Consider the following 22,127-nt stretch of genomic DNA (forward strand, 5'->3'; position numbering starts at 1 on the left):
ACATATATACTGTATTTATTTTTTTTTCTATTTTGACTGCAATTCAACCAAATTCTGTTGCATTGAAAGAACATGTTATGTTTGTTATTGAATTAAAAGAGTTAGTGTAAAATTGTGTTGGATCTTTGAAGTACATGAAGCCTATGTTGCATTGCAGCTTATTTTTGATACCATAAAAGGGTCAATGTGAAATTTTGATGTGCCTTTTGGATTTTTTACTGGTTGTTTGTTTGACAAAATGTGAAGTCAAGTCAAGTCATTTTTATTTGTATAGCACCTTTCACAACACACATCGTTTCAAAGCAGCTTTACAGAAAATCCTGCATTAACAGACAATGAAACCGTAATATCTATAAAGTCTTAGAGTCATCATTGTGTAGTTTGATTAAATATGATTATGAAGTGTGAATAAAAATAAGTAATTAAATAACAACTGTATTTAGAAAATGTAAATAAAGATACAGTATGCCTTCACAACAGGATTAGTTTTAAGACATCATATTGCAAACTAAATATTTAAAAAAAAGAGTATCAGTTTGTAGTCCATTTGGTCTTTAACCTATAGATTGAATAAATGTCCAAATTTGGCCAATTTTACATGTGTTTTCTGCATTTTCAAAATACGAAATTATGTATTTTATTTTGATACATTTTTCCCCACACAGTATTTGGTATTTTATTTCATTTAAAGTGAGGTATTTAGTATTTTTATTTTAAATACATTTTCATATATTTGTGCTCATCCCCGCCAGTGGTTGACTGATGGGACTTCTGAGGGCTCTCCAGACCAAGGGAACAAAGAAGGTTGAAAACCAAGAATACCCTGAAAGGAGGTGGAAGAATGGTGCAGGGAATTCTGTGCGTATTCCACCCAGGAGAGTAAAGAAAGCCTTCATTACTCATAATGTAAACTGGGGAACTATCTGATACTATGTCCTCCAGCAGACCATAGTTACGGAAGAAATGTTGGAAATTGTCTCTGCAGTTTCTAGTGTAGAGTGTAGTGGGGAGCCTTTTGTGAGGGACCAGATGAAAGGCCTTTGAGAATCAATCAACTGGCACTAGAACGCAAGTATGGCCCCCTGACAGGGGAAGGTCAGTGATAAAATCCACACCCAGATGGGACCAGGGCACAGGTAAGGGCTGAAGTTTCCTGGATGGGAGATGGTGAGGCACCTTATACATTGCATTGTCATACACCATACAGGCATACACGTACACTGGCGGCGAAAAGTTTGGAATAATGTACAGATTGTGCTGTTTCGGGAGGAAATTGGTACTTTAATTCACCAAAGTGGCATTCAACTGATCACAAAGTATAGTCAGGACATTACTGAGGTAAAAAACAGCACCATCACTATTTGAAAAATGTCTTTTTTGATCAAATTTAGACAGGCCCCATTTCCGGCAGCCATCACTCTAACACCTTATCCTTGAGTAATCATGTTAAATTGCTAAATTGGTACTAGAAAATCACTTGCCATTATATCAAACACAGTTGAAAGCTCTTTGGTTTGTTAAATGAAGCTTAACATTGTCTTTGTGTTTGTTTTTGAGTTGCCACATTATGCAATAGACTGTTACGTCTTAAGGTCAATATTAGGTAAAAAATGGCAAAAAAGAAACAGCTTTCTCTAGAAACTTGTCAGTCAATCGTATTGAGGAATGAAGGTATACAGTACTTGAAATTGCCAAAAAAAATAAATAAATAAATAATACAAAGGTGTACACTACAGTCTTCAAAAACAAAGGACAACTGGCTCCAACAAGGACAGAAAGAGATGTGGAAGACCAGATGTACAACTAAACAAGAGGATAAGTACATCAGAGTCTCTAGTTTGAGAAATAGACCCCTCACATGTCCTCAGCTGACAGCTTCATTGAATTCTACCCGCTCAACACCAGTTTCATGTACAACAGTAAAGAGAAGACTCAGAGGTGCAGGCCTTATGGGAAGAATTGCAAAGAAAAAGACACTTTTGAAACAGAAAAACAAAAAGAAAAGGTTAGAGTGGGCAAAGAAACACAGACACTGGACAACAGATAATTGGAAAAGAGTGTTACGGATCTTAGCCCCATTGAGCTTTGTGGGATCAGCTAGACTGTAAGGTGCGTGAGAAGTGCCTGACAAGACAGTCACATCTATGGCAAGTGCTACAGGAAGCGTGGGGTGAAATGTCACCTGAATATCTGGACAAACTGACAGCTAGAATGCCAAGGATCTTCAAAGCTGTTATTGCTGCACATGGATGATTTTTTGATGAGAACTCTGAAGTAGTTTAAGAAGTTCTGATTTATTATTATTATTTTTTTATTATTGTTATAGTAATTTTTCACATTATTAATGTCTTGACTATACATTGTGATAAGTTTAATGCCACTTTGGTGAATAAAAGTACCAAAATCTTTCCATAAGATAAAATCTGTACATTATTCCAAACCTTTGGCCGCCAGTCGATGTGTTGACATCACAAATGAGATGGGGCCACCAATAGCAGTTGCAGACTAGGATGATCTGTGATATGCCTGGGTGCCCTGACAGCAGAGTGTAGTGAGGCCAGTCGAGAAGTTTTTGGCATAGGGAGATGGGAACATAGGTGTGTCCTGGTGGGTAGGTGGCAGGAGCAGGTTTAGTGGTGGTATCTTGGGCAATTTGCTGGTCCAGATCCCACTGTATGGGACTCATCAGGATTGAGGGAGGGATGATGGGTTCAAGTGATGAGGAGGAGTTGTGATCTGGTGCATGGAGTTGGGAAAGGGTGTCTGCTTTAAGGTTTTAGCTGCCAGGTTGATAGGTGACAGTGAACTGGAAACAGGTGAAGAACAGTGACCAATGTGCTTGACTGGGGTTTAGATGTTTAGCTGAGTGTAGATATTCTAAATTTTGATGGTCGGTAATACCTTGGAATGGATTAAGAGTGCCCTTTAACCCTCAGGGGTCGACGGATGCGCCGGCACGTCCTGCTGGATTTTTTCCTCATAACAGCGGAAACATCTTAAAATACTCCGTCATTTTTGGGCATACAGATAAGTGTAAGACATCATTAGAAACTATAAAGGGCCTACTTTTATTTGTGTACACTCACAATAACAACAAAACCTTGTGCTTTTGTAAAATAAAGAAAATAAACAGGGTGCGATTTCAGCCATCTCTGTCTCCGCGAGCATCTTTCTGAAACACGTCACAAAAATGAACTGAAACTCCGCGAATACTTATCAGACAAACATGAAACATATATGTCTAAAGAAAGCTTAAAATGTATACTTTTAAATAAAACAATTCAAATTTAAAACAAATATTCTCCTGCAATGTAATCTGTATGAAACAAAGCGATGTACAGTTTCTCCTGGCTCAGCTCATTATCCCTAATGAGGTCACACCCACCAACAGAGCGCGAATTTCATACGGTAATGTGCTGAGACGATCAATGCAAATGGTGAACGCCCCCAACAATGCCTTAAAAAACATCAAGTTCATTCACTTTCCTGTGCATTTCAAAGATGGCTCGCTACACAGGTAAGGAAGCGCCTGGATAGTGAGGAAGAGATCACATTTTCCTCAGAAGAAGAGCAGGAATCCGACGAGGAACGTTTGCATTTTGAAGAGCGTCTTGATCCAGCCGAGGATACGATTTCGTATGAGTAAGTCTTTGCTTACATTAGTTGACATGCTATTTTACATAAACATGGACATATTTTACTAGTTGGACTATTTCCAGACTTGCCAGCCAGTATTCAGAGTATTGAAATATGTCCCAATAGGCAAGTTTTAGTTACATAAAAATTTTGTTTCGGCTAAAGCAGGTATTTAAATTGTATACTGTATGATATCAATATGATATGTAATATGATATAAAAATAATATGAATGTTTAGATTATATTTTAACTAATGTTTATGCTGCCTCATTATCATCAACGAAGCTTGTGCTGGCAAATATCTGTTCTGGCCCATATTAGAAAATCAGCATAATAGAATGATTTCTGAAGGATCATGTGACACTGAAGACTGTAGTAATGATACTGAAAATTCAGCTTTGATCACAGGAATAAATTGCATTTGACAATATATTCAAATAGAAAAGTTATTTTAAATTGTAAAAATATTTCACAATATCACTGTTTTTGCTGTATTTTAGATCAAATAATTGCAGCCTTGGTGAGCAGAAGAGACTTCTTTTAAAAACATAAAAAAATCTTACAGATCTAAAACTTTTAAACGGTAGTGTAGGTCTAAAATTTTTAAGTAAAGTCTTTATGTAAAGAAAATGTATATGCAGATTACTTCTTTTAACTTAAACTTGATTTTGTGAATAAGCTAAAAACATTCATTCTCTCTCAGGGGAGGGGTCTTTGTCTCCTCAGGTGTGAATCACATCAATATTCATGATCATCCACGCCTCCTCGCATATGGCCTTTCTAACACTAAAAGTGTCTTACAAAAGTTAAATGACTATATTGCTTTGTATGAATGAGTGATCAGGATGGTTTTCACATCATTTTATAGCAAAAACTCTAGGCTACAAGATCCAGTTCTCAAAAGTCTTGTGAACAAATGTTTAGTATGTGTTATATGGCCTTATTTCAGTGACTTAAAAATTGTGTTTTTTTCAAAAACCACGCATAAACGTTATTTTCTCAAAAATACAAACATGTACATACATGTTGCTCACATATTATTGTAGCCCAGTTTGTGCTGAATACAGTGTTATCAGACTTTAGCCATTAATATTTTTTTAAGCAACTGAAAAAGCACAAATGTCAAGGCATGTCAAAACTTCTCCAGGGCCCAAAACACCCTCAGACCCCAGAGGGTTAAACTTGATATTGTGAATAAGCTGCAAACAATACATTCAATCATTAAGTCTCCTCACATTCATTCTCTCTCAGGGGAGGGGTCTTTGTCTCCTCAGGTGTGAATCACATCAATATTCATGATCATCCACGCCTCCTCGCATATGGCCTTTCTAACACTAAAAGTGTCTTACAAAAGTTAAATGACTATATTGCTTTGTATGAATGAGTGATCAGGATGGTTTTCACATCATTTTATAGCAAAAACTCTAGGCTACAAGATCCAGTTCTCAAAAGTCTTGTGAACAAATGTTTAGTATGTGTTATATGGCCTTATTTCAGTGACTTAAAAATTGTGTTTTTTTCAAAAACCACGCATAAACGTTATTTTCTCAAAAATACAAACATGTACATACATGTTGCTCACATATTATTGTAGCCCAGTTTGTGCTGAATACAGTGTTATCAGACTTTAGCCATTAATATTTTTTTAAGCAACTGAAAAAGCACAAATGTCAAGGCATGTCAAAACTTCTCCAGGGCCCAAAACACCCTCAGACCCCAGAGGGTTAAACTTGATATTGTGAATAAGCTGCAAACAATACATTCAATCATTAAGTCTCCTCACATTCATTCTCTCTCAGGGGAGGGGTCTTTGTCTCCTCAGGTGTGAATTACATCAATATTCATGATCATCCACGCCTCCTCGCATATGACCTTTCTAACAGTAAAAGTGTCTTACAAAAGTGAAATGACTATATTGTTTTGTATGAATGAGTGATCAGGATGGTTTCCACATCATTTTGTAGCAAAAACTCTAGGCTACAAGATCCAGTTCTCAAAAGTCTTGTGAACAAATGTTTAGTACGTGTTATATGACCTTATTTCAGTGACTTAAATTTTTTTTTTTTTTCAAAAACCACGCATAAACGTTTATTCTCAAAAATGCAAACATATACATACATGTTGCTCACATATTATTGTAGCCCAGATTGTGCTGGATACAGTGTTATCAGACTTTAGCCATTAATATGTTTTTAAGCAACTGAAAAAAGCACAAATGTCAAGGCATGTCAAAACTTCTTCAGGGCCCAAAACACTCTCAGACCCCAGAGGGTTAAATTAATTTTTTGACCATCGACCAAAAAGTCACTAGAACCATTTGCCCTCCTAGTATCTTACTGAGGGCCCCTCGGGGTGCCACCCTTTCAAATTTGGGGTCTCTGGGACCTCTGGGTGCGATACTGGGTCACATCCCATATGCAATGCAGTGCACAGAAAGCTCTAAATGTCCCGAAATTGACATATGCCAAAAACCCAGAAAGACAATTACACTGGTTTACATAGCAAGTAGAATGTCTAGAAAAGAGGGGTCAAAAGGTCATAGGACCTTGAAAATTTAGATCCTCGACCGTCTGGACCCCCAAATCACGTCCTAGAATTTGGAGGCCCTGGGTGCTCGCTAAGTGTTAAAGCCTCTGATGAATGTACTGCTGTGCACGGGCCTACAGGGCAGGCTGTCTCATTGAGTGACCGGGGACTTTAATAAAGCCAGTTTAAAATCAGTCGCACCAAAATACCACCAGCACATTAGTTTCAACACACGAGGGGACCGGGTTTTGGACCATTGCTACTCTCCCTCCCCCGCCCACCATTTGACAAATCGGACCACTCTTCCATTCTGCTTCTGCCCGCTTACAGGCAGAAACTGAAACAGGAAGCACCCACCCTCAGAATGATCCAGTGCTGGTCGGACCAATCAGATTCTACGCTACAAGACTGTTTTGATCACACGGATTGGGAGATGTTCCGGTCCGCCTCTGATGACGACATTGAGCTTTACGCTGATAGCGTAATGTGTTTCATCAGAACGTGCATAGAGGACGTGGTTCCGACCAGAACAATACGGATCTATCCGAATCAGAAACCTTGGATTAATAGCGATGTTCGCGCGGCACTTAATGTGCGGACCTCCGCTTTTAATTCCGGGAACGCGGAGGAGCATAAACAAGCCAGTTATGCCCTCCGAAAAACTATCAGAACCGCAAAACGCCAGTACAGGAGTAAGATTGAAGGACAGTTTAACACCACCAACTCTAGAAGCATGTGGCAGGGAATTAACATCATCACGGACTTTAAAGGGAATAAAAACTCCACCATGAACACCGCTGCCTCTCTCCCAGATGAGCTAAATACTTTTTATGCTCGTTTCGAGGGAAATAACACCACCCTCGTGGAGAGAGCTCTCGCGGCTGAAGCTGCAGAGGTTAGTTCACTCTCTGTCTCTGTAGTGGATGTAACCCGATCCTTCCGACGGGTGAATATCCGCAAAGCCGTGGGCCCAGACGGCATTCCGGGCCGTGTCATCAGAGCATGCGCGAACCAGCTGGCTGGTGTTTTTGCGGACATTTTCAACCTTTCCCTCTTTTTGTCTGTAGTCCCCACATGCTTTAAAACATCCACCATTGTGCCTGTTCCAAAACAATCAAAAATAACTTGCTTAAATGACTGGCGTCCTGTTGCTCTGACCCCCATCATCAGCAAATGCTTTGAGAGACTAATCAGAGATTACATCTGCTCTGTGCTGCCTCTCTCTCTTGACCCGCTGCAGTTTGCTTACTGCAACAACCGCTCCACTGATGATGCCATTGCATCTACAATACACACTGCTCTCTCCCACCTGGAAAAAAAGAACACTTATGTGAGAATGCTGTTTGTAGACTACAGCTCAGCATTCAACACCATAGTGTCCTCCAAGCTAGATGAGAAAGTTAGGGCTCTGGGATTAAACAGCTCACTGTGCAGCTGGATCCTGGACTTCCTGTCAAGCAGACACCAGGTGGTTAGAACAGGCAGCAACATCTCCTCCTCACTGACCCTCAACACTGGAGCCCCACAGGGCTGTGTTCTCAGCCCACTACTGTATTCCTTGTACACACATGACTGTGTGGCAACACATAGCTCCAATGCCATCATTAAGTTTGCTGATGACACGACGGTGGAAGGTCTGATCACTGACAATGATGAAACAGCCTACAGAGAGGAGGTGCACACTCTGACACACTGGTGTCAGGAGCACAACCTCTCCCTCAACGTCAGTAAGATAAAGGAGCTTGTGGTGGACTTCAGAAGAAAAGACAGAGAACACAGTCCCATCACCATCAATGGAGCACCAGTGGAGAGAGTCAGCAGCTTCAAGTTCCTGGGTGTCCACATCACTGAGGAACTCACATGGTCCATCCACACTGAAGTCATTGTGATGAAGGCTCATCAGCGCCTCTTTTTCCTGAGACGGCTGAGGAAGTTTGGAATGAACCACCACATCCTCACACGGTTCTACACCTGCACTGTAGAGAGCATCCTGACTGGCTGCATCTCCGCCTGGTACGGCAATAGCACCGCCCACAACCGCAAAGCACTGCAAAGGGTGGTGCGAACTGCCAGACACATCATCGGAGGTGAGCTTCCCTCCCTCCAGGAAATATATACAAGGCGGTGTGTGAAAAAAGCTCGGAGGATCATCAGAGACTCCAGCCACCCGAGCATTGGGCTGTTCTCACTGCTACCATCAGGCAGGCGGTATCGCAGCATCAGGACCCGCACCAGCCGACTCCATGATAGCTTCTTCCCCCAAGCAATCAGACTTCTGAACTCTTGATCTCCCACGATCAAATACATCAGCACTGCACTTTATTACCCTTACTCTTATATCTCACACCGGACTGTCATAAATTATATTATTATTATTATATTATATTCTCTCTTAACAACTGACTATCAACCGACAGCCTGAATGTTAATACAGTACAATACTGTACATTCTATATATACTATAAATACTTTTTTATATATTTTTATTTTTATTGAATAATGTGTATCTATATAGTGCATATTGTATACTGTACAGTGTATGTTATTATTTGTATATTGTTGAGTGTAATTATGTGTATATCAGATGTTTAAATTGTGTTGTGTTAATTTGATGTTATTGTAAATTGGTATATGTCTCATCACTGTCACGACTGCTATGTTGATCGGAACTGCACCCAAGAATTTCACACAACATTGCACTTGTGTATATGGCTGTGTGACAATAAATTGATTTGATTTGATTTGATTTGATTTCAATTTAAGATCATTCATCGACTTCACGATGCAAAAACAAAACTACACTTTTTTTTTCTTCCTTTTTTTCTGATGTATCCCCTTGTGTGATAAGTGTCAGATTGAGGAAGCCACTCTCCTTCATAATTATTTTCTTTGCCCTAAGCTAACATTTTGTACAAATATTTTTCATTACATGTTACATATCATACTAGCATCCATACTAGTATGTTTGGTGGTGCTTGGGGTTTCTGATAAACTTCCCTCACTTCAAAAATATCAACAACAGTTTCTTTCTTATTGTATCGAAGTAAAAGGGAAAGGAGGAGGCGAGAACCAGCTTAACAACATAAATAATCATTTAATGATTAACTTAAACAAAAAGACAAACACAAACGCATGCCGGGTAGATGCCCGTAACTCTCTCTCTCTGGAACTGGTCGCCTTTATCCCTCTTGAGAGCTTGATTAGCCTGCTTAGGGGCCGGGTGTGCAGCATCACAACCTGGCCCCACCCTCCTCCCTTCCAACCTTATGTTCTTATTGTGGCAAAGAAAATTATAATACAGTTCTGGAAAAAGTCAGAGATTTCATTTATTAAACTATGGCTATAAGATATGGTAAAGTTTTACATCTGAGAAAAAAAAAAAAAAAAGAAAATTGGAGCATTTCAATAAGATTTGGTTTCACCTCCTCCACTATGTTGATATTGTAAATTGAGCTATTAAAGAGCACTGACTACCCCATTAGTGAGACATGACATGAAATCCCAGGGGAGGGGAGGGAGAGTTGTGTAGGTGTGGGGGCAGATGTTCTGTTCTACAGGTTTTATGTATTTTGTTCTTTGTATGTCTCTTTTTTTATCTGTCTTTAAATTGGAATTGAAGGAGTTCTGTAACAATGTTTGATTGTCTGATTCCTCAGTAAAAAAAAAAAGAAAAAGGTTTGAACACATGCAAAGTCTCTAAAAACAGCTGAATTTCACCTCCGATTTGCACAGGAGTTCTGTTGGGTGTATATTTTGCAAATATGACCGTCTGTCTGCTCATTGTCGCACTTATACATTTATGACTACTTGGAAAATAAATAAATAAATGGACATGAAATATTGATTTGAGATTAAATTGTTTAATCAGCTTCTTTGCAGAGATCGCAGAGTGATACAAGAAGTAGGAAAGATGGCTCGCAATACCAAGATGGCTGGTCTGATATTCACTAACCTTATCCCCGGATATGCAGCTTTTGTTTAGAAATATAAGGAAATATCATATGACCAATCAGAATCAAGTATTCCAGTAAGCAAGCAACTTCCAATTGTCTTCAATAAACAAAAAATTTGATCAGGTGAAATAATTTTTATAGATGCTGAACGTGCATTTGGTAAAGCATTACAGTAGTCTAGTCTAGAGGTTTACAAAACATTTACATACTGTACATGTAAACATGAGTGACATTCAGTGTAATAGTGATGATACTCAAGTGTACATCAAAAACAGATCCACTTAACTTTGTGACAACATGGTTAAAATCTACCAAGCTTTGCATGACGGTTATTTTTGTGGCTAAATGTATTACTCTTAATTAGTGGACAGCTTAGTGCTGTTGTTACCTAGCAACAGGTTTGTAAAGAGGTCTGAAATGCTCAGGCCAGAAACGTCGAGCCCTGGTGACCAACTTGAGCTATGGAGATGACATTTTACACAAGTTCCTCTTTTTTCTTTTATTCCTCTTGTATCAATGACATAAAGAACATTTTTGTAATATCCACTTTGTTAATACCATACATTTGATTTGTTCACTTTTGGATCAAGCCACCAAAACATCAATACATTTGATTCAATGTGACGTAACCAAGCTTATGTTTCCTGAAATCATGTGATCATCCAATCATGTGACTTGGGTTCTTTGAATCACACTTTGAAGCATAATTTTTACTACAAGAAAAAAATCTCTCATCGTGGTTCAGTACAGGAAGTTTGGGAACCCCACTGTAACACAACATTTTGTGGGAAAAGTACATGTGAACAAAATGTGTAACACTGTGAATTGTTCACTCTGCCTTAGAGTAAGTAAGCAGTACGTTTTGCATTCCCTTGCAATAGTTTGCATTCCCTCGTAATTTGATTTTCGTTCCCTTGCAATAATTTGCGTTCCCTTTGCAATACATTTTGCATTCCCTAACAATAAGTATTGTGTTCCCTTGCAATGCACCATGTTCCCTTGCAATTACTTTGGGTTCCCTTGTAATACCTTTATCCATCCCTTATCTAAATTAACAATGGTTTTACTACAGTAGTTGCACTATGGTTTACTGTGGTTTCTACAGAAACTTATTTTATGATAGTTTTGGTTTTCCTGTATTAAAGGGTTAATTCACCCAAGAATTAAAATACTCATCATTTACTCACCTTCTTGCCATACCAGATGTGTATGACTTTCTTTCTTCTGCAGAACACAATGCAGGTTTTTAGAAGAATATCTCAGCTCTGATGGCACTATAGGAAGTGTAATTGAGCTTGAAATCATGATTGTGTCTAGAGACTGCAATGGCAAGATGTACAGCGAAAAATGTGTTATATTTTGGTCTGTTCTTATAAAAACCATAGCCATACTTGTATAACAAATTAACCATTGTGTTACTATTGTAAAACTGTTGTAAATATTTTTGGCAGCTGGATTATGAAAAAAAAAAAAAAAAAAAGAAAAAAAAAAAAAAAAAAAAAAATATATATATATATATATATATATATATATATATATATTCTTTTTTTATTTTATTTTTTTTATTTTTTTTACCACAGATTTGTTACTATGGTTTTACTGTGAGTATCATGATTAAAATACAGATACTGTAGTAAAACCATAATCACAAAATGTACCATGGTTTTACTATATAACCATGGTTGAACTATAGTAAAGCCATATTAAATTTTATGGTAACTATGGTTTTAATACAAATACCATAAATTATCTATGAATACTGCAGTAAAACCTTGGCTAAATGTGATGAATAAAGGTCTTGCAATGGAAACCAAAATAATTGCAAGGGGAATGCAAAACTATTTTAGGAAGTAAATTCACTCCTTGTCCTCTAAGATACTCCGTAGAATTTCACAAGAAATTGTATGAAAAATGAATGTAATGATTATTTAAGCATTGTAGAGAAACTTCATTTGAAAAGAATCAAGCTGTTGTTCAGCACAATCTATGTTTGGATCTTAGAGACCACTTGCTATGTCATGGGGGGCTTCAACATCTGTCACAATGAGCACAAAACCCTGAAAGAAAGAGTTTTCTTGTTACAACAGGTCAGCAGAGCCATACTATATCTAACAATACAATGAAGATTTACCCCATACATCACTGCAGAACCCAAACATTTATTAATAGTACTCACATTTCTTAAGAACATTTCAGCATTACTAAAGCTAAAGCCATGCAGAGTGGGTAACGGAACACCAATCTTGAGGTAAGCTAAAATATAAAGTACAATAATCCAGATGTTAGAGATGTGTTTAAAGAGACTCACATTATTGAAAGTCTGTACAACTGAAATAAAGGAGACCAAAACTACTTCATCACAAGAAAATGTATTTTAAAAAAATATTAGTACTTTGTGGAAATAACAGTCTGGTTCCAGAAGTAAAAATCTTATTTTTATTTTATTTGTTACATTGAGGAATTGATTTTTAACGATAACTTATAAATCTTTAAAGCCAGACTTAGCATGAGCTCCAAGGTTGTTAACTGATGATTTTTGCTTCTGCTGAAGCTATCAGTCTACGTTATTTCTACTATTTTTTAAAAACTGCATTTAATAGTGGTATGCCTAAACTACCCTTGATCCTAAAGGGGAAAAGTCACCAAACAGAGAAATGCAAGAAACAAAGCGACCACACGCTCCCATGACACAAAATGAGTTGCTCTCCCTACACTCTTAAATTACTTATGTATTCATATATGTCTGAGTATTTTGCAGTAAATGTATATATGTAAACTTATATAACTATATATTGTTTCTATACTTATAATCAACTGTTTTATACATTTACATAGTTTTTAATTTTATTACCTTCTTTAAGTTGATTCGCAATGTTTAATGGGATTGTATTTCATTCCTTCATTAAAGACGTCAAGTACACAGTCTTGTTCCTTTGTCTTTATGTCTGATTTTCAAATACATTTTTGCTTCAAATCAAAGTTTGTAATGTTGTAATTCACGTCGGAACTGGTTGGTTTGATTCATGGCTTGCAACTCTTATGAAGTACTTTATTAAATCCTCATGGAAAAAATGAATAAGAAAAATACTTCCGGAACAAGACGGATTTCTAATAAATCCATCTTCCATTCATACTGTCACTTAGAACTAGTGCTAATTCAGAGTTTCCAGTTAACATGACCTGCATGTTTTTTTTTTTCTAATAAAGCATTAACACTTTACAATAAGGTTCTGTTTGTTAACATTAATGCATTATGTATCATAAATTAATGATGAATAATCTATTTTTAAAGCATTTATTAATCTTTGTTAACATTATTTAATAAAAATACAATTGTTTGTGGTTAGTTTATTGTACATTAACTAATGTTAACATATACAACTTTTGATTTAAAAAAAAAATATTACTATATGCTGAAATTAACATTAACCAGGTTTAATAAATGCTGTAAAAGAACTGCTCATTGTTAGTCATGTTAACTGATGTTAACAAATAAAGCGTTACCATAAATGCTATTCCATATATGATTTCTTACCATTTAATTTTGGAAGTACAACTGTGCTCATTGCCATCTTTAACAGTTTCTCAAGTGGTCCTGTCTGTATATTTGAAACATTACTGGTTACACAAATAAAACATTCATTCTATAATGTTAATCTACCAAAGTAAATTTGACTTAAATTATCACTGATAATAGATAGAACTCAATAGAACTCACATTGAAATCACCAATCTCAGATGATCCGAGAGTCAGAGTTAAACTTCATGCAAAGGGAGAAGATATAGAGTTTTACAAAACTAATACTTAACAATTGTTTAGATATCTAGACTTTCAAAATACTACAAAGGTAAAGGCAGTACTTTAATTAAATGCACACGCGCACACACACACACACACACACACACACACTACTCACTTGTTTATTTTTAAAGCTGCAGTTAGGTGTATATTGTCAATCTGTGCATTTCCATTGAAGCTGCTGTCCTACAACAGAGATGCAGAAACTGTGAGCTGTAATCATTTTAACAGTGACATCATGTGCAAAATTCAACATTTGCAATTGCAGCTGCAGTGGCATACACTTACAGTAAAGTCTGATGTGTGTCACTTTTTTATAAATAAACTCTGAAAGCTTTTTTTTTTTCTCCGGGCCTTTACTTGATATTAATTTGATATATAAGTGAAATAATATGTGTTGTGTTCTACTTGCGAACTTTACGATCTACACAATGATTTGACTGTATGTTTGACAGTATTGTGTGCAGTAAATAATCATATTTTAGTTATTGAAACAGAACACTTCTAATTTGTCAGCAAATTAAAAAGCACCTAGTAAAAGTTGGTTATATTGCCTATATGCATTGTAAAGTCTTTTAAACAACAAGCCAAGTGAGGTATAGTTATTAATTCATTTGATGATTTCTTTTTTCAGTATGGAACATCAAAAGTATGCCAAATATTTATTGATTATTATTTAAGCGACTCAAGAGCAAGCATACAGTATTTTTCTCATTTATTTGCTCCCTGCAATACAGGCAACATGTATAATAAATAATATATAGCCTAATCAAAATTTCAGCATCTTCACATACTTTAAATTTGTTTTTAAGACTACATTAATTTAATAAATACCTTTGAATCAAGGGCGTAGCCAGGAAATTATTTTGGGTGGGCCTCAACAAAAATGGATGGGCCCAGTTTTTGCCCAAATATTATTTTTTTTTTTGTACCAAATTTTCTTTAACAACAGAGAAGCAGTACATTCAAACAGTTCTTTCACACTTCCAGAAATCAGAATTTATGCATTTTTAAACTATTTATAACTATATATTTAAGTCAAAGAATAATCTTTAATATTCTGGGTGAGCCCATGCCCACCCCGGCCCACCCTTAGCTACACCACTGCTTTGAATCCACGGATAACATTGCTTTTGTTTATTTATGAATATATAATAATTTTGACTGTGTAACTGGAGAACGACGCAGACACCTTCACAGAACTATAAATGCAAACCAACGCATTGGCCACTACGCAGAGCCTACGATGTAGGTTTGACACAGAAGCATAAATTGGCCTTAAGCCCCATACACACATTCAGTGACTTTATCGCTGGATGTAGCTTGTATCTGTACTGTGAAATCGCCCGTGGGCGTTCCTACTGCTGTCGCTCTAACGTTAATGGTGGACTTCACGTGTGATTTGATCAAATGTGATCAGGGACAAGCCATATTTCCAGTAAAAATAAGATTTCACTTTGTCACTTTAAATGAACATTCTGCAGTGGGGAGTGTTGTTATATAAACTACAGAAGTTCTCAGTGTACGTGATGGTGAATGATCTATCAATGTACAAAATCTACCAATTAAACTCACTCAAACTGCCAACAATTTAAAAAAGTTTGGGCACCCCTGGTCAAAATTTCTGTTTCTGTGTATAGTTAAGTGAGTAGAAGATGAACTGATCTCCAAAAGGCATAAAGTTAAAGATGAAACATTCTTTTCAACATTTTAAGCAATATTAGTGTATTATTTTTATTTTGTAAAATTTTAGAGTGAAAAAAAGCAAAGGAGCACCATGCAAAAGTTTAGGCACCCCAAGAGATTTGAGCTCTCAGATAACTTTTATCAAGGTCTCAGACCTTAATTAGCTTGTTAGGGCTATGGCTTGTTCACAATCATCATTTGGAAAGGCCAGGTGATGCAAATTTCAAAGCTTTATACATACTCTGACTCCTCAAATCTTGTCCCAAAATCAGCAGCCATGGGCTCCTCCAAGCAGCCGCCTAGCACTCTGAAAATTAAAATAACTGATGTCCACAAAGCAGGAGAATGCTATAAGAAGATAGCAAAGCGTTTTCATGTAGTTGTTTCCTCAGTTCATAATGCAATTAAGAAATGGCAGTTAACAGCAACGGTGGAGTTCAAGTTGAGGTCTGAAAGACCAAGTAAACTTTCAGGGAGAACTCCTCATAGGATTACTAGAAAGGCAAATCAAAACCCCTGTTTGACTGTAAAAGACATTAAGGAAGATTTAGCAGACTCTGGAGTAGTGGTGCACTGTTCTACTGTGCAGCGACACCTGCACAAAGATGACCTTCATGGAAGAGTCATGAGAAGAAAACCTTTCCTGCATCCTCACCACAAATTTCAGTGTCAGAAGTTTGCAAATGAACATCTAAACAAGCCTGATGCATTTTGGAAACAAGTCCTGCAGACCGATGAAGTTAAAATATAACTTTTTGGCCACAATGAGCAAAGGTACACTACCGATCCAAAGTTTGGGGTCACTTGCCTGAAATGTTTCTCATGATCTTAAAAATCTTTTGATCTGAAGGTGTATGCTTAAATGTTTGAAATTAGTTTTGTAGACAAAAATATAATTGTGCCACCATATTAATTTATTTCATTATAAATCTAAAATTTAATTAAAAAAAAAAAAGTTTTTGAAATTGATGACTTGGACCAAATAATAAAGAAAAGCAGCCAATAAGTGCCCAACATAGATGGGAACTCCTTCAATACTGTTTAAAAAGCATCCCAGGGTGATACCTCAAGAAGTTGGTTGAGAAAATGTCAAGAGTACATTTCTGCAAATTCTAGGCAAAGGGTGACTACTTTGAAGATGCTAAAATGTAACATAGTTTTGATTTATTTTGGATTTTTTTTAGTCACAACATAATTCCCATAGTTCCATTTATGTTATTCCATAGTTTTGATGACTTTACTATTATTCTAAAATGTGAAAAAAATAACATAAAATAAAGAATGAGTAAGTGACCCTAAACTTTTGACCAGTAGTGTATGTTTGGAGAAAAAAGGGTGCAGAATTTCATGAAAAGGACACCTCTCCAAATGTTAAGCACGGGGGTGGATCGATCATGCTTTGGGCTTGTGTTGATGCCAGTGGCACAGGGGAACATTTCACTGGTAGAGGAATAGATTAAATTAAATACCAGCAAATTCTGGAAGCAAACATCACACCATCTGTAAAAAAGCTGAAGATGAAAAGAGGATTGCTTCTACAACAGGATAATGATCCTAAACACACCTCAAAATCCACAATGGACTACCTCAAGAGGCGCAAGCTGAAGGTTTTGCCATGGCCCTCACAGTCCCCTGACCTAAACATCATCGAAAATCTGTGGATAGACCTCAAAAGAGCAGTGCATGCAAGACGGCCCAAGAATCTCACAGAACTAGAAGCCTTTTGCAAGGAATAATGGGCAAAAATCCCCCAAAGAAAAATGTAAAGACACTTAGCTGGCTATAAAAGGCTTTTATAAGCTGTGATACTTGCTGTGTTACTAAGTACTGACCATGCAGGGTGCCCAAACTTTTGCTTCGGGCACCTTTCCTTTTTTGTTATTTTGAAACTGTAAAAGATGAATATAAAAAAAGTAAAATTGCTTAAAATATTAAAGAAATGTGTCATCTTTAACATTAAGCCTTTTGGAAATCAGGCCATCTTTTTCTCGCTTAGCTATTCACAGCAACAGACATTTTGATCAGGGCTGCCCAAACATTTGCATGCCACTGTACATATGTAGTTATATATTACATTTATTGTCACTACTATAAAGTTATAATAAATGAAAATGGTCCTCCTTCAAACAGTGCAAATTCTGTCATTATTTAATTTCTTTTCTTGAAGGGGCTAGACCCTATTGTATCTGTTAGTTAGGGGTCTAGAACCAAAGGTGCTCTGGCACCTATTGTATCCGTTAGTACTATTATTATGCTTCCTCCCAATGGGAGTCTATGGCAGCCCATAGAACCGTTCATAGGAAAATGATGAAATCTGGCACATTGATAGGGGTATGTGGGCTATGAATAGCCCACATACCAAATTTGGGGTCTCTAAGACACACTTTATAGCACCACCACCAGTTCAGATATACACTTTTCTTTTGTGTGCATTTTTTGAACCATTTGTTTTTGAATAAAAATCATTTTGCATCTGATGCTCCTCCTGAAGTTTTAAATGGACCCCTTGCATTAAAACTCCAGCCATTACAGTGGCCATCATCTTGGATTATTTAAATTTATCACATCCTTCAAATTTATTCCAATTTGCCCAAACAATGTCTCAAAATAATCTCCAGACCGGCCTCACAGAAATGACAGTACAGAATTTTCAACTTTGTTTAAAAGTTACGCCATTGGGAAGTTAACATGGTGAAAATGGATTTGAGTCTATATCTCAACAATGCTTTGTCCAATGGAAACAAAACTTGGTTTGCTTCATCAGGACCATTATCTGAGGGTACATGGAAAGTTTGGAGACAGCGCCACCTATGGGTCAAGAAATGTGGAAAATGGCTCTTTTTGCCTGTAACTTTTGTATAGTATGTCCACAAATCATGGGGTTTGTGTTTATGGATTCCTTGGGTTATGGGAATTTCAACAAAACCAATGCTTCCCATATCGGCTATACTGTCTCTCTGTCATATTGAATTTTAATATGACATGTGAAGTAATCTCAGACTGACACGATGTTCAGTGGGGGGCTCTGTGGGGGCAATGCCATCTCTTGCAGAGTGCCCTCTTCTTCTATTCTAAACTTTTCTATTTGCAAAAGTAATGTTTGGGAGTCTAAAATGTATTTTTCCTATTGACACACTAAAGCTGAAGATATAAATAACCATCTTAATACAAATGCTTTTGTGAAACATCTTAAGTGCCTTAAATTTTGCACAGTACTGTATATATATATATATATACACAGTATATTTTATAATATTATTCTTGTTTTTTGTATTCTGTAATATTTTACCAAGGGTTTAATTTCTATTTTGTGTTCAATGACTCACTTTTTAAAGTTTAATCTACAATAAACATATAGTTTGCGACCGCACCCTCACCCACCCCCCAAACAATGGTCCAACACTATTCACCGGCGGTGGTTGACCCTTTACCATTGCGGTAGTGAACAATTGCCACCACAAAAGCCCTACAGTATTATTGTATATTAATACAATAATAGGTACAATTCTGATTTGCTGCTCAGGATGACGGTGCTCGTAACTGCTGGTCTACAATCCGTTTTCCATCCACAAGTCCAAACCTTAATTACTAGTGAGAAGGGAAAAGCTGACTCCTGATCAGTGGCTACAGCCAAATTAATCTTTATGTCTCAAGTCTGGTTTATTCTCAACACAGCCACTGTTCACGAGGGTTCGTTCACACAAAGTGACATCATCGCACTCTCACGAGCAACCCCTTTGCACCCTAAATGCACCCTTCAGCTGAGCCCGCATCAGTGCGAGCTCCACAGTGGACTACTGCCCAACAGCCCCCACTGCTGATCCTCTCGAAAAATCACAGCGGACTGGAGTTTCCTTGCTAGAGGTAAAAACATGGCGGACGAGGCAATGTCAATCGCGGATAAAATTGTGATTTCAATAATAATTTTTCCTGATTGGCAACAACGGATCACTTGCTTTTCTTGAGTGTATATAGTATAGCTTTTTAAGTCTGATGTGTATAATTGGTTCAAAACTTTAATTTATCCAGTTGTCCAAAAAAATGGAATTACTCCATTTCAGTTTTTATTTAATATTTCTTCTTGAGGAAGTTTTACTTTTTTAAAGTAAGTAATCGAACACTAAACCTTTATTTTCATTGTTTCAAAGAAAATTTTTGAATTATTGTGAGTCTCTAAAACATTAAGACATGAGAGAGTACGTTCCTGCACATATGGTGCAGCTTATAAGATTCATTATATTTATTTTAATAGTATCGTTCGGTCTACCGGTGACATACGCATATACCTGCACGAGTGTGGCTGTGTGTATTAATGTAAAGATTTTTGCGATATACTGCGGTGTGTGAGACTCAAACCAGCCCATCTTACACCAACAATCATGCCACGGTCCAAATCACTGAGATCACATTTTTACCCCATTCCGATGGTTGATGTGAACATTAACTGAAGCTCCTGACCTGTATCTGCATGATATTATACACTGCACTGCTGCCACACGATTAGCTGATTAAATAATCACATGGATGATTGTTGGTGCCAGACGGGCTGGTTTGAGTATTTCTGTTACTGCTGATTTTCACACACAACAGTCTCTAGAATTTACTCTGAATGGTGCCAAAAACAAAAAAAAAACATCCATTGATTGGCAGTTCTGTGGATGAGAGAGGTCAACAGAGAATGACCAGACTGGTTCGAACTGATCAAGTCTACGGTAACTCAGATAACCGCTCTGTACAATTGTGGTGAGAAGAATAGCATCTCAGATTGCTATTCTGATATGCGGGTTGGTGCTGTTTTGGCGGCACGAGGGGGACCTACACAATATTAGGCAGGTGGTTTTAATGTTGTGGCTGATCGGTTTATGTTCTTCTTTCTATAAATTTGACAGTTTTAAGCACCTGCCTGCAACAATTTAGGTGTCTGTATTATGTTTATTTGTTCTATACATTTTTAAATAATAATAAAAAAATGGGGTTTTGTTGTGTTTTATATACAGTATGTGTGCTTTGTCTTTCAGATGTTCTTTGTTAAATTCACTAATGCTTCATTGTCAGTGTGTTGCTTGGAATTATTCAATAAAATCAATAATCCAAGAGTGTTCCTTTATCCTTTCTATTAATTTCATGACTTTTCAAATAATAATCTGTAAAACTGTATTTCATGAAAAATGTAATGTGTGAAAATGTCATATTGAAGTCTGTCACAAATGCACACTTTTATCACTCATGCACACTCATGGACTTGATGAACTAGCGCCTCAACAGTCTGCACTTGCTTATGTCACCAAAGTCTGGAATTGGAGGAGGACCAAAGGGCTAAAGCCAAAGGTCAGACATGAACGCTGAGGATCTGCATACAGGACACGTGACGCAACTCTTATCATCAGCAGAGTGTGAGCACTGAACGCACACAGCCTGGTTTTTCTAACCGCGCATCTTTGAACATGCAGAATGCGCATGCGCCTGAAGTTATTTGCACTACTTAGATGGTCCACAAGGCTGCAAAACTCACATTTGAGGCATTGCTGTCACAAAGAAGCCCTCGAAGAAGATGTAATCGCTGCTAAACATCAGAAGATGAAGATTAAAACAACAACAGTAGATGTGCATGTCAAGGGGAAACCTGCATTTGTATAACTCAAGTCTGAAGAAATATAAAGATATCCTCATGTGACTAAAATTCTGAAGAGAAAGTCCGGTGTCTTATAGCAGTCTTAGTGTGCATGCGCCAACCGCATGTGTATGCACGCATAGTTATATTGAGTATACTTTGAGCTAGCACCGATATGACTTTGGTGAAATTAAATTCATCAGACACATACAAAAAATTAGGAAAAAAGTCCAAGGAACTTCTTCTAGTTCAAAAGTGAAAAGGTTTTTTTTTTTTTTAATAATTTAAATCCAACCAAAATCACTTTCTGGAATTACTTCACTAGGACACATTCTTTGAACTTGTGAATAAGACTCTCTCTCCACAAGATTTTTTCTAAATTTCAAAAAACTTTTCAACTTTTCATCGCTTCATGATGAATTCATATCTGTGTGGGACCGCTGACATATAAGCATATATGCAGGTCCAAGCGGTTCCATTTCAATTTCACTTTACTGTGAGAAAGTCCTTGCCTACTTATGATTCAGGTTTGCAGTTATGCTAATTTAATAAAACAAATCAGGAATATGCTTGCTCTGGCCTTCGTCAAAATAATGATCAATATGAGCACTGGTGTCTGTGTAAATAACAACAAACAATAATAAATGTTTGCTTTTTAACCCCTTTCACCCTGACGGCATTTTTAAGGAATCCATGCTTAAATGGCATAGCCAAATGTAAAAGCTTATACACTGGCAAGGAAAAGTATGTGAATTAAATTCAAATATGGAGTTAGTTGGTTTCCTGCATTAAACCTGAAATGCATGGGAATTTGTAATATAGTACTAATTTCTCTTGTAATAAACAAAGAAATAGACATCATGTGATAGTAAACTTATATAGATATGAAATAATCATAAAAAAATATATAATTTA

At 36.9% G+C, this 22,127-nt stretch overlaps 2 protein-coding genes across 4 annotated transcripts in view; one reads left to right on the top strand and one right to left on the bottom strand.

Annotated features, from left to right (window-relative positions):
* LOC127432446 (NACHT, LRR and PYD domains-containing protein 12-like) overlaps positions 1-22,127 on the top strand; it is a 612,890-nt gene that overhangs the window by 154,242 nt on the left and 436,521 nt on the right. The gene's annotated exons all lie outside the window — the stretch shown is intronic.
* The window catches only part of bpifcl (BPI fold containing family C, like), an 86,530-nt gene continuing 76,061 nt past the window's right edge, over positions 11,659-22,127 (bottom strand). For 2 of the 3 annotated variants that reach the window (XM_051683564.1, XM_051683566.1), the window contains 5 exons: positions 14,034-14,101; positions 13,835-13,877; positions 13,652-13,715; positions 12,293-12,369; positions 11,659-12,173 (listed from right to left, as the gene is read on the bottom strand). In XM_051683564.1, the coding sequence (XP_051539524.1) occupies positions 12,114-12,173; positions 12,293-12,369; positions 13,652-13,715; positions 13,835-13,877; positions 14,034-14,101 (312 nt within the window). In that variant the 3' untranslated portion in view covers positions 11,659-12,113. Of the gene's footprint in view, positions 12,174-12,292; positions 12,370-13,651; positions 13,735-13,834; positions 13,878-14,033; positions 14,102-22,127 lie in introns of those variants that run through there. The other variant, XR_007895748.1, reaches the window with a different exon arrangement.

The sequence above is a fragment of the Myxocyprinus asiaticus genome, chromosome 42, assembly GCF_019703515.2.
Source record: "Myxocyprinus asiaticus isolate MX2 ecotype Aquarium Trade chromosome 42, UBuf_Myxa_2, whole genome shotgun sequence".
NCBI classification, from domain to species: domain Eukaryota; kingdom Metazoa; phylum Chordata; class Actinopteri; order Cypriniformes; family Catostomidae; genus Myxocyprinus; species Myxocyprinus asiaticus.